We start from the raw sequence: 13,574 nt of genomic DNA, 5'->3' as shown, positions 1-13,574 counted from the left end.
TAACTAGGAAGTACTGGGGTAGGGATCTCCTCTGCAAGTACCAGCTGTGTGATCTTGGGCCAGTCATTTAGCTTCTCTGTTCTCTAGTTAGCTCATTTTATTTTACTTTTTTTTAAGATTTTATTTATTTATTTGACAGAGACACAGCAAGAGAGGGAACACAAGCTGGGGGAGTGGGAGAGGGAGAAGCAGGTTTCCCACTGAGCAGGGAGCCCGATGCGGGGCTCGATCCCAGGACCCCGAGATCATGACCTGAGCCGAAAGCAGACGCTTAACAACTGAGCCACCCAGGCGCCCCAAATACTTTCATTTTTAAAATGAGCTAACTAGGGGCGCCTGGGTGGCTCAGTCGGTTAAGCGGTTGCCTTCGACTCAGATCATGATCTCAGGGTCCTGGGATCCAACCCCGCATTGGGCTCCCTGCTCACCAGGGAGTCTGCTTCTCCCTCTCCCTGTCTCTCCCCCGGCTCGCTCTCACGCTCTCAAATAAATAAAATCTTAAAAAAAAAAAGAAAAAAAGAAACTAAAGTTATATTAAAAAAAAGATAATGAAAATAATGTATTAAACAATATATTCTGCCCATTATGATTATACTTAGGGAAAAGAACAACTTGATATACTGTGTATAAACAAACTGCAACTGGAAATATTTATAAAATTTCAAAATTGCTGACCAAGTATCACCTTTGTAATGGACAGGGGCTTTCATTTTATACCTTATACACTTCCAAACTATTATTTTTTTTCAACAAGCACAAATTAATGAAAAAGAAAAATAACAACATAAAAATACTATACCCTCCCCTAACCAACTATCACAATTAGTCATAGATGCTAAATGTCTAGATTCCAGATTCCATGAGAAAATTTATCTATTACTTTTCTACTCCCTACCATAAAATTTCAGGATACTTATTGGCAATTAGAATGTTCAGAAAGGAAAATTAATCAATTAATTAGTTTACTGAGCGATAGTACAAAGCTCCCGAAGAGGGAGGGGAACGGAGAAGGTTGCCCAGGAAAATTTACTTTTTAACATTAAAGATAAGACACATTCTTAGCAGTCCTATACAATGTGTTGTGAAGCAATTTTACTAATTACTGCTTAGCAAAGCCACACTATGAAATTCTGAGAACTTCCTGAACCCACAAGATGGAGTCTCACCTTTGCATCTATTTCCTCTGCTTTCTCATTAGCTTCTTGTTCAATAAAAGCCATCATATGCTTAATCTAGAAGGAAGAAGAAAGAAAAGGTTAGTTTATTTTTGACTATAACAAAAATATATATATACATCTTTTCTGATTCATTCAATAATCAATCATTTACTAAAAGTGTATTATGTGCCAGGCACTGTGTACAAGGACAAATGAGGTAATTCCTGGTTTCAGGTATCTTACAATCTGGAATTTGCTCTAGCAAATGGACCAGACACAATATTCAATATCACACAGAACATTACCCTACTCTCAAGGAACATGGAGTCTATGGGGGAGGGAGGACTGAGTATATATCCTCCTCTACTTCATACCCCTTTCAGCCGGCACCCTCTTTTCCTCTTCTCCATCTATAATTAAACAGATCTATATTTACCTTTTCAACTTTTTTTTAAAGATTTATTTTTAAGTAATCGCTACACACAACATGGAGCTCAAACTCACAACCCCAAGATCAAGAGTCACATGCTCTACTAACTGAGCCAGCCACGTGCTCCATACTTTTTCAACTTTCTTACCTCCTACTCTCAACATACTTCAATCTGACTTCTACCCTCTCCACTTCACTGAAATTACTTTCATAAAATGACAATAATCTCCTAGCCCTTAAATCTTGGCCTTAATCAATCTTTCAGCATCTTTTGATATGCTGGTCAACCCTCCCTTCTCGAATAAGAACAATCTCTTCCCTTTGCTTCCATGACTTCCTTGTCCTCCTTCAGGGCCATCCTCTTCTTCCTCTGCCTCCTAGACTGCTCTTTAGATAGCCTACTCACAGGAACCTAAATCCAACACACTCAATAATGAACTGCTAATCACTTCCCCTCTGCCCACTAAGATCTCTCTCTTTTTTTTTTTTTAAAGATTTTATTTTTATTATTTATTTGACAGAGAGACACAGCGAGAGAGGGAACACAAGCAGGGGGAGTGGGAGAGGGAGAAGCAGGCTTCCCACTGAGCAGGGAGCCCCATTTGGGACTTGATCCCAGGACCCTGGGATCATGACCTGAGCCGAAGGCAGTCGCTTAACCGACTGAGCCACCCAGGCGCCCTAAGATCTCTATCTTGAGGATTAGCACCAACATCTGACTTTGACCCTTTCTTGTACCTCAGTCCTCACATCCAATCAACCACCAAGTGCTATCAATTCTAATAGTTCTTTAATTTGTCCACATTTCTCCATCTTCATAGCCACTATCCTAGTCTTTGCTACCACCATCTCTCAGCTGAATTATTACAACAGCTTCCAATTTTGTCTCCCTGCCCTCAGCCTTGTTTCCTAATCAACTCTACACTGCAACCAGAAGGATCCTTTAAAAATGCCTGTTTCGGGCACCTGGGTGGCTCAGTCGGTTAAGCGTCTGCCTTTGGCCCAGGTCATGATCCCAGGGTTCTGGGATTGAGCCCCACATCGGGCTCCCCGCTCAGAGGGAAGCCTGCTTCTCCTTCTCCCACTCCCTCTGCTTGTGTTCCCTCTCTTGCTGTCTCTCTCTGTCAAATAAATAAAATTGTTAAAAAATAAATTAAAAAAATAAAAATGCCAGTTTCATAATATACCACCCCCCCCCCCCCCCCCCCATCTGCTTTATGATAAAGTGTAAAGATTTTAGAAGGTACGTGATCTGGTCAATGCTTACCTTGCCAGCATCATATGAAACATAACCGTCACCATTTGCCACTCTTCAGACTCTTGGTTCCTGTCCTACTAAACTTATTTCAGTTTTTCTGTTCCTTAAATTCACCACTCTCTTCCTCACTTCCAAGATTTCAAATATGCTGCTCCTTCCACTTGGAATACTCTTCTCCCTCCCTTCAGCTGACTAAGTTCTCGGGATTCTTCTTGCTTAACTGTCACTTCCTTTGGCCAATCTTTCCTGAATTTCTCACCAATGTGCACCTAGGGCCCTCTGCACGTCCTCTACCTAAACACATATTCTTAATTCCTTGCTTACTTGTCCCTATCCACAACTAAACTATAAGGTGAGGTACTTGTTATAAGGCTTCTCTGGCTACAATCAGAGAATAAAGTCCACTGAAGTCTTCTGAATGGGGCTTGGGGTCACTGAACCAATTTAGACTCAAAAATGAAGTTTTCTTTTTTTTAGACTCATAAATGAAGTACTATCTCTAGTGGAAGATGTAAAAATAACACCCAAGTGAATATACAAGTACTAAGGCTAATCAACCTCATTGGTAGTTTCATTTCATAGGGGCTCTATCTGAAAGAAATGATGAGTAAAAAAAGATGATTTAAAAAATACCAATAATCTCTAGGTCATTAATCATTGTGTTTATTTTATTTTTAAAAAAGACTTTATTTGAGAGAGAGAGAGAGAGAAAGAGCACGCCTGCGGGGGTAGTAGGGGCAGAGAGAGAGAAATCTCAAGCAGACTCTGAGCTGAGCTCGGAGCCCGAAGCAGGGCTCTATCTCACGACCCTGGGATGATGACCTGAGCCAAAATCAAGAGTCAGATGTTTAACTGACTGAACCATCCAGGAGCCCCTAATTCCCTGTGTTTATTAATTCTCCCACTTAAGTTCCATGAGTATAGAGATCTTATTTTTTACATCACCAAAACACCAGAACATGGAACAACTACCCCTGTAGGGGGTGCTCAATAAACATTTGTGAATGAATGAGAACCTGTTGGTATTTTAAGCCTCCTGAGATATCCAAAGTACTTTTTAGAGTTTAACAATCTGGAAACAATTCCCAGCTTCTCCATGTACCACAAAGATACCATAAATCTAATGTACACACAGGTGAGTGAGGATTTGTTTTACAATAATGTGAATATGCTTCACACTACTGAACTGTGCAGCTAAAAATGGTTAAGATGGGGGCGCCTGGGTGGCTCAGTCATTAAGCGTCTGCCTTCGGCTCAGGTCATGATCCTGGGGTCCTGGGATGGAGTTCCGCATCGGGCTCCCTGCTCCGCGGGAAGCCTGCTTCTCCCTCTCCTCTCCCACTCCCCCTGCTTGTGTTCCCTCTCTCGCTGTGTCTCTATCAAATAAATAAATAAAAACCTTTAAAAAAAAATGGTTAAGATGACTAAGTTTTGTTATGTGTTTTATACATTTTTTTAAAAAGGGCATTAATAGGGCGCCTGGGTGGCTCAGTCGTTAAGCGTCTGCCTTCGGCTCAGGTCATGATCCCAGGGTCCTGGGATCGAGCCCCACATCGGGCTCTCCGCTCAGCGGGGAGCCTGCTTCTCCCTCTCCCACTCCCCCTGCTTGTGTTCCCTCTCTTGCTGTGTTTCTCTCTGTCAAATAAATAAATAAAATCTAAAAAAAAAAAAAAAAAGGGCATTAATAGGGGCGCCTGGGTGGCTCAGTCAGTTAAGTGTCTGCCTTTGCTCAGGTGGTGATCCCAGGGTCCTGGGGTCAACCTCGCATCGGGCTCCCTGCTCAGTGGGGAGTCCGCTTCTTCCTCTCCCTCCCACTCCCCTTGCTTGTGCTGTCAAATGAATAAAATCTTTAAAAATAAATAAATAAAATAAAAAGGGCACCGATAGGGCGCCTCTCTGGCTCAGCTGGTTAAGTGTCTGCTTCAGCTCAAGTCATAATCCCAGGGTCTTGGGATGGAGGCCCGCGTCTGCTCAGCGGGGAGCCTACTTCTCCCTCTCCCTCTGCCCACCCCCCACTTGTGCTCTAACGCGTGCACACTCTAATAAAATATTTTAAAAAATTAAAAAATATAAAGTGCATTAATAATCCAACCTCGTGGCATCAAAGTCTTAAAGAAAAAACAGTATGGTTTGAAAGGGAAGATTTCTTTTTTGTCAAAATTCTTAGCAACTACCCTATGCTTGAGGAACCAAAATAATTATGATAATCAAAGCCTATTTCATAGGTAATACAATACTTATAAAATCTCAGGCCTTGAAATATTTGGGGTACCTAATCCAGAAGTACTTTGTATAGAAAATCACTGTGACCTTGCTAAAAGGATTAGCCCCCACAGATTTGTGTGTTCATGGTAAGGAATGGTAGCTCCACAAGTTCAGTCTGAAGCCTTACTGAACTCAGTTTGGAATTTTAAAAGTAGTTTAATACAGTAATCAAAACAGGTGTTTATAAATGCTACAAGGCACAGTGGGCCTGTAGAGGTGAACCCTGATTCAAACCTGCATTATCTGCCTTTATCACTCATGCTGGACCCTCTACCGGATTTGACTAGATCAGCACAGCCTAGAGCAAAACACTCATTTTAACCCAGGTCAGAGAAGCCTGTTTACAGCCAACATGATCATATTCTGTCTTCAAGAGTTCCAACAAGAAAAATAGTCAAGCCCTTCAGGACATTTAACTCCACCCCAAGGCAGAAAAATCTGGCCTTTAAAAGATACTCTCGCTGTGTCTCTGTCAAATAAATAAATAAAAATCTTAAATTAGAAAAAAAAAAAAGAGACTACCTCCTTTTTAAAAGATACTTTTCATCTTCCTGCTAACCCTACTGGGTTTTAAGTTTTTTGAAATCAGATTCCTTCAAAAACTGGATGAAGTAAATAACATTACTCCCCAGACAAAAAAGCAAATATACATAAATTTTAATACAATGGGGAAGAAGTCAAGGAATCCGCAATTTATAAGCACTTGTTATGTGCTTGGTGCCTGGTCTATTCACTGCCCTGAGAATACAGGGAACAAAACACACTGCCCTTATGGAGCTTGTGTGTAGCGTGGAGGGGTAGAGACCATAGATTCCTTCATCTTTCAATTTTATAGAAAGAAAAAATGGTTTTGGTCTAGATTCCAAGGAAATACACCACTTTTTATTTTTCCTGGGGAAGGCTTTTTCTTCAATATATTATAACAAAGGGGTAGGGGGGATGATGAAGGAACAAGTGGAAAAAGAGAATCAGCACTGTAACTGTGACTACTAGAAGATGTGGAGGACACTGTACTTTTCCACTGCACCAAGTTTTTCCTATAGTAAAAATCAAAAGCAGCAGTGATAAATGTAAAAACCCCATTGTTTTGTAAGAATATTATTAGATTTCTTAATCTTATCCATAGATGCTATTTTTGTTACACAATTTCCCTTTGTGATTATTAGCAGGAGACCAGTGATGAAGAAACACTCCACTTTTCTTAGTGCACGTTAGATTAAGAATAAAATGCAAAGTCATCTTCTAGGAAATGGAAATATCCAAGGAAAAAACATTTTATTGCTCACTTAAGAAGATTCATAAGCCAGTGAGTGAGCTTTAGTCAGAGAATTTTCCTAGTACTTCAAAAAGAAATAGACTTAGTTCTCTAAACTATAAAGATTAAATTGCAGGCGTGTTTCCTTCTCTGAAAAAATCTACTGGCAATATGGCTACTAAATTCAAGGACCATGGTTTCAGAATATCTCTGGCAGGGCAAATGGAAACCATTTTTTCCCATGTTTGTTACAGGCCTATCAATGCCAATATATTTTCCTGGGAGTCTTTCTAATTGTAACTTTCTTAATGTCTACAACTTGAAGGTATGGCACATTAAACTAAACAAAAAAGCCAAACAAACAAAAAACCCTAGTTTCCCAGGACTGATACACTTGCAAAAATGATGTAGGTTCACGACTTCCATAATTTTTTCCATTAACCTTGACTTATTTACTTTGTGCCAAACGCTGGCGCTGGCGTTCATAAATTGAGAGGAATTCTGCATTATTATTAATAAACATTAACGTACACACCAGTGAGAGACCAACGATTACAATTCATTATGATAGAGGAGGTCCTTCCAAAATGAAGATTAACAATTCAATGAATGACCTCAAAACAACATTGGAAGCAACTCTCTCCCGTCAGCATTCTTTATCGTACTGTGAACCCTTCCCTCAGGGTTAAAAATCAAGTGAAAAGGAGGTCTTCAATCCTTGCATTCGATTTGCATTTAAACCCTGTTTTCAATTCTCTGCTCTAACAACCCCAGCGAATACCCTGGGAAAACAAGGAACGCCGAGGTGTAAGCCAAAAAGCCAGCACATTCAAGAAGGCGGCGCAAAACCGCAGCTGAAGACACAGGAGCTGTAGGTCAAATTCCCCTCCTGCAGACAGCCTACTAAGCCCGGGAGACTTGGAGTAAGGGACCCTCCTCCGGCATCTGGGCTGCCCGAGGCCCGCGTCCTCCAGTCCGCCACCCCCGGACCCACACTGCGACTTCACCAGACCTAACCGCAGGTCCTACCTGCTTTTGCACGTCAGCATCGCTGAGCGCCATGGCGAAAGCTCTGCTAGGCCGGAGGCCCACTGGCTCTAGCTTAGGCTGGAAGGGGGCGGTGGAAGGAAGGGAAAAGAAAATCCAGCAGAGTTTTCGGTTTCCTTCGCTTTATAACTCCGGCTTCCGGTTCCTGCCAGGTGACCGCGCAGCCCAGCCCTGTGAGCTTTCTCAGCCAGTGGGAAGAGAGCGGGTCCGGGGAAGTCCCGCCCTGGACCCGCCCCCTGACTGAGCGCCTGCGCGGACGGCCTCTTCTCCGTCCAGTCCCAGTCCATTTTACAGCTGGCTCGTGATTTCTGAGCTGTTTTCTTCAACAGCGTATTCCTCGGAAGAGAGGGTTCAGGAATTCAGGCGTCTGAAATTAGCCGAATTCTGTGTATTTTTCTAGCCTTAAAGCCCTTGCGTATTTTTTTAAAGTTTAATTATTTACTCCCAAATCAGAATTTATTATTTTGCGTTCCTGGCCTTAATGAAAACAAATTAACCAATATTTTATTTATTAATAGATTTTATTTTTAGAACAGTTTTAGATTTACAGAAAAATTGAACAGGGCAGTTTTCATGTATCTTTTTCACCCGCACACACAGATTCCCATATTATTAATATGTTATGATGGCATATTTGTTACAATTAAGTAATATTGATGTATTAACTCAAGTCCATAATTATTCAGATTTCCTTAGTTTCAACCTAATGCTAGATCCCATCTAGGATACTGCGTTTTATTTAATTGTCATGTCCCCTAAATTTCTTGGGTGTGACAGCTACTCAACCTTTCCTTCCTTTTTTTTTTTTTTAATTAATTAATTAGTCAGAGGGGGAGAGAGGGAGAGAAAACACAAGCAGAGGAGCGGCAGCCAGAGCAGGGAGCCCCATGTGGTGCCTGATCCCAGGACCCTGGGAACATGACCTGAGCTGAAGGCAGGCGCTTAAACGACTGAGCAACCCAGGCGTCAGGGTACATGTATTTTATTACCAACTTTTTATTTTGAAGAAATTTCAAATACAATAAATTTTAAGAACAGTGCAATAAATTCCATTCACCTAGATTCACCAATTGTTAACATTTTGCTATTTGGCTTTACTACTTTTCATTAATCAAATTCAGGAAATTTCACAAGTCCATAATCAGATTTTGCCATGTGTCCTACTAATATCCTTTGTAGAAATTTTTTTTCTCATCCTGAATCCAGTACAAGATCACCTATTGTAATAATTGTCATGTCTTTTTTAGTCTTTTTTTTTTTTTTTCATTTATTTGAGAGGGAGTGAGAGAGAGCATGAGCTGGGGGGAGGAGCATAGGGAGAGGGACAGAGAGTCTTAAACAGTCCTCGCCAAGTACGGAGCTCAGGTGCTCGATCCCACGACACCTGAGCCCAAATCAAAAGTATGATGCTTAACCAACTGTGCCATCCAGGCACCCCTTTTTAGTCTCCTTTAATATGGGATGGTTCCTCAGACTTTGTCTTTCCTGATAGTGACATTTTTGAAGAGTTCCACACATTTGAAGAGGCCAGTTGTAGAAAGTCCCTCATTTGGTTTTGTCTGATAGTTTCCTCATAATTAGATTCTGGTTATGCATTTTGGAAAAAGTCCTACATCTGTGATATTGTATCCTCAGTGCATCACATCAGAAAAGTACATTTCAGTTTGTCCTTTAATGAGAATTTAATACACACTGCCAAATTGTTTTCCAGCTGTACTAGTGTACAGTAGTCTTTGTAGTGTGTGACAGATGGGTGCACATATTTGAGAAAACTGGTAATGTTGGTTAAGGGAAGGATTTAGCCACAGGACAATAAACTAACAGAGCAACAGAAATCCACGCGGTTGACCTTAAGTTGATCAATATTTTTTTTTAAAGATTTTATTTATTTATTTGACAGAGAGAGACATAACAACAGCAGGAAAATAAGCAGGGGGAGTGGGAGAGGGAGAAGCAGGCTTCCCGCTGAGCAGGGAGCCCGATGCAGGGTTTGATCCGATGCCTAACGACTGAGCCATGCAGGCGCCCCTGACCAGTATTTTTTTTAAGATTTTATTTATTTATTTGAGAGAGAGAGTGAGAGAGCACAAGCAGGGGGAGGGGCAGAGGGAGAGGGAGAAGCAGGCTCTCAGATGAGCAGTGAGCCCAACTTGGGGCTTGATCCCAGGACTCTGGGATCATGACCAGAGCCGAAAGCAGGCGCCCAACCCACTGAGCCACCTAGGTGCCCCTTGATCAGTATTCTTATCAACTGAGCTAAACCAGTTGATAGGCTTATTTCTTTCATCTTGATAGTTTCTGCATTAATTTTTTTTTTTTTTAAAGATTTTATTTATTTATTTGAGAGAGAGAGAATGAGAGAGAGCACATGAGAGGGGGGAGGGTCAGAGGGAGAAGCAGACTCCCTGCCGAGCAGGGAGCCTGATGCGGGACTCGATCCAGGGACTCCAGGATCATGACCTGAGCCGAAGGCAGTCGCTTAACCAACTGAGCCACCCAGGCACCCGATAGTTTCTGCATTAATAACTTCATTCTTTGCCATCCCAGAAGACAGATTTTGGGGATGCCTCCTTCTAGCATCCCTAGGTCACTCATTTGGATTATAATCCCTCCTCCCATTTATTTTTACAGTGTTCTGCAAATAACTGGGGGAGTGGGAGAAGCAATCTAATGCCACATGTCTAATCATTGTGAAATTAATGTCTGGAACAGATCAATGTGCTTTTGGTTTCTGGAAAGCAGTGTGCTGATTTTTATGATTTATTTATTATTAATTTGAGACAATAAAAATAAAGAGTACAAAGAATAATTTAAACATTCATGTAGCATGTACCACCACCCAGAATCAACAATTAACATTTGTCACATTTGCTTTAAGACTTCATTTCTAAAGTAGTGTTACAGGTATAATTAACATTCCCTTTTGTGCAGCTTTCTCCTCCCCTACGTTAATGGTCTTTACAACTAGTTTCTGCAGTATTTTGCTGATTCACCAAGGAATGGGCCAGGTCCTGTGTGATAAGAATATGGTAAGCTTCATAGAGACAGTCTCTGGAGTGAAAAAGTTATTATAAGTACAATAAAAGATTAACTAGTTAGTAGTTATCCAAATCCAATTTCCTCCTACATTATTTTAGGTCTTGTGAAGGAGCTTTATTAAAACAGCTTTTCAGATAAATTCCAAAAATCCCACTCCTAGATAAGCCTATTTACTTTTGGCTTCACAAAATCATTGTCCTAGATTCCTGTCAGGTTAGTCACAAACAGATGGTTTCTGTGCTCATTGCCTCACCTGCTCCCAAGCTGACACTTCAGTCTGTGGCTTTAGAAATTTAATCAGCGGGGTGCCTGCGTGGCTCAGTCGTTAAGCGTCTGCCTTCGGCTCAGGTCATGATCCAAGGGTCCTGGGATCGAGCCCCGCATCGGGCTCCCTGCTCCGCGGGAAGCCTGCTTCTCCCTCTCCCACTCCCCCTGCTTGTGTTCCCTCTCTCGCTGTGTCTCTCTCTGTCAAATAAATAAATAAAATCTAAAAATAAATAAATAGATTGAATAAACTAATGCTTGAACTTCTTTGCGGGTCGAAGGTGGGGTGGGGGTGGGTTGCGGTTGGGGGTTGGGGGTGCGTCTGGGGGTGGCTGGGTGGCTTAGGTGGTTAAACAGTCTCAGGGTAGGGGGTTCATGGCCCTCGGGCTTTATTTGGCTTTATTTTACTAAAAATAAATTTTTAAAAAATATAAATCATCTCTGTCTTTGAATGTTGAAGAATTGGGTGTTTTTTTTTTTAATATTTTAAGTAATTTCTACACCAAACGTGGGGCTCAAACTTACAACCCCAAGACCAAGAGTCACATGCTCTACTGACTGAGCCAACCAGGTGCCCTTTGAAGAATTAATCTTAAAAAGAAAAAACAAATGATACCAGAAAATAGTGAAATTCTAACTTAGGTGCCCGCACTTCCTACCCCTTTCCAACCAGTTTTCCACATAACAGAAATTGGTTTAAAACCTAGCTGGCATCTAGCCACTTCCCAATTTATACCCTCTAATGGTTTCCGTCTGCTTGTGAACACTTTACACCTCAAATGGTCTGTGTGAGCGCTGCCTGATCTGGCTCTGCTTGCTTGTCTGACCTCATTGCTCCTCTTCCCTTTGCTCACCACCTTATAGCTTTACTTTTCAGTTCCTGGAAAACACCAAGCTTTTTGTCTGAATTCGTTTCGTCCACTTATCACTTAGCTTTTCATTCTTTAAGGTCTTTACTTAAAATATCACCTCCTTAGACAGAGCTTTTCATAAACACTCTTTTACCTTCCTTTCTCTCCCAGCTTCTTTACTTTACTTCAGACATGCCACAGTTTTAAATTATTTTGGTTTTTTTCTTTTTGTTTTTAGGTTTTTGTCTGGTTTTCCAATGAAAATGTCAGTTTCACAACAGAGACCATGTCTGACCTACTTATCACTGTTTTTGCCAGCATCCAGCACACTGCCTGGTACATAGTAGGGGTTCAATAACTAACTGATGAATGAGAATGAATAAAATGACTATAGAGTCTAGAGTTTAGATTTTATTTACTATTTTTTTAGACTTTAGATTTTATAATCACATCAGGCTGCAGGCTAGGATTCTGTATACCTTAGAAGATCTGTCCAAAAAAAAAGTCCCAAAATCCATAAACTGCTGTGATTAAAGTAAAATAATTTCTGTAAAAGGACTATATTGTTTTATACCATTTGCTGAGAAGACTATCCCTTTCCCCATTGAATTGTCTTGACAACTCTGTCAAAAATCAGTTGCCCACTCTGGACTTTCTATTCAGTTCCATTGACCTATGTTCTATCCTTATAGTATGCATTCAACAAATAAAATATAAAAGGAAACATTACAACTGAAAGCAATCTGAAAGAATTTAACCTAACCACATATCAGATTGGTAATATAACCATAGAGAATTACTTCATGTGACTTTTTAAAAAAATTTACTTATGGGATGCCTGGGTGGCTCAGTCGGTCGAGGGTCTGCCTTTGGCTCAGGTCATGATCCCAGAGTCCTGGGATGGAGTCCCGCATTGGGCTCCTTGCTCAGCAGGGAGCCTGCTTCTCCCTCTGCCTGCTCTCTCTCTCTGACAAACAAATAAAATCTTTTTTTTTTAAGATTTTATTTATTTATTAGACAGAGAGAGAGCACGAGCAGGGGGAGCGGCAGAGGGAGAGGGAGAAGCAGGCTCCCTGCAGAGCAAGGAGCCGGATGCGGGGATCGATCGCAGGACCCTGGGATCATGACCTGAGCCGAAGGCAGACACTTAAACGACTGAGCCACCCAGGTGCCCCAAATAAATAAAATCTTAAAATAAAAAAATTTTGGGGTGCCTGGGTGGCTTAGTTGGTTAAGCGACTGCCTTCGGCTCAGGTCATGATCCTGGAGTCGCTGGATCGAGTCCCGCATCCGGCTCCCTGCTCGGTGGGGAGTCTGCTTCTCCCTCTCCCGCTCCCCCCTCTTGTGCTCTCTCTCTCATTCTCTCTCTCAAATAAATAAATAAAATCTTAAAAAAAATTTTTTTTAATTAAAAATTTACATACAATAAACTGCCTAGACTGGGGCGCCTGGTGGCTCAGTTGGTTGGGCATCTGCCTTCAGCTCAGGTCATGATCCTGGGGTCCTGGGATTGAGCCCCAGGTGGGGCTTCCAGCTCAGGGGGAGCCTGCTTCTCCCTCTCCCTCTGCCCTTCCCCCTACCCCGGCTTATGCTCATTTGCACTCTCTCTCAAATAAATAAATAAAATCTTTAAAAAAATAAAAATAAATAAACTGCATAGACCTACAAAGTACAATTAGATGACTTCTGATACATGTGTGATCACCAGCCCAATCAAGATACGGACTATTTCTATTACCCTAGAAAGTTCCTTTCTAGTCAATCCCATACTTTCTGCCTCTAGGCAACAGTGTGCTGATTTCTAGAACCATTGACTATTTTTGCCTATTCCTGAAATTCATATAAATGGAAACACATAATTTGTACATTTTTGTGTCTGGCTTCTTTCACTCAACACAATGTTTTGTTGTTTTTTTAAAATATTTTATTAATTTATAAATTAATTCCCGAGAGAGGGAATACAAGCAGGGAGTGGGAGAGGGAGAAGCAGGGAGAAGCAGGCTTCCCG

At 41.4% G+C, this 13,574-nt stretch overlaps 1 protein-coding gene across 1 annotated transcript in view; it reads right to left on the bottom strand.

Moving 5' to 3' along the window:
- The window catches only part of ATP6V1E1 (ATPase H+ transporting V1 subunit E1), a 35,589-nt gene extending 28,023 nt beyond the window's left edge, over positions 1–7,566 (bottom strand). Inside the window, exons 1-2 of the mRNA XM_032390806.1 lie at positions 7,395–7,566; positions 1,167–1,232 (exon numbers count right to left, since the gene is read on the bottom strand). Of these exons, the coding sequence (XP_032246697.1) occupies positions 1,167–1,232; positions 7,395–7,427 (99 nt within the window). The 5' untranslated portion in view covers positions 7,428–7,566. The remainder of the gene's footprint in view (positions 1–1,166; positions 1,233–7,394) is intronic.
- Positions 7,567–13,574: the final 6,008 nt, after the last annotated feature.

The sequence above is a fragment of the Phoca vitulina genome, unplaced genomic scaffold (genome assembly GCF_004348235.1).
Source record: "Phoca vitulina isolate PV1807 unplaced genomic scaffold, GSC_HSeal_1.0 scaffold59, whole genome shotgun sequence".
NCBI lineage: Eukaryota > Metazoa > Chordata > Mammalia > Carnivora > Phocidae > Phoca > Phoca vitulina.
Note: the sequence above shows the minus strand (reverse complement) of the source record. Positions and strands in the feature narration are given on the sequence as shown.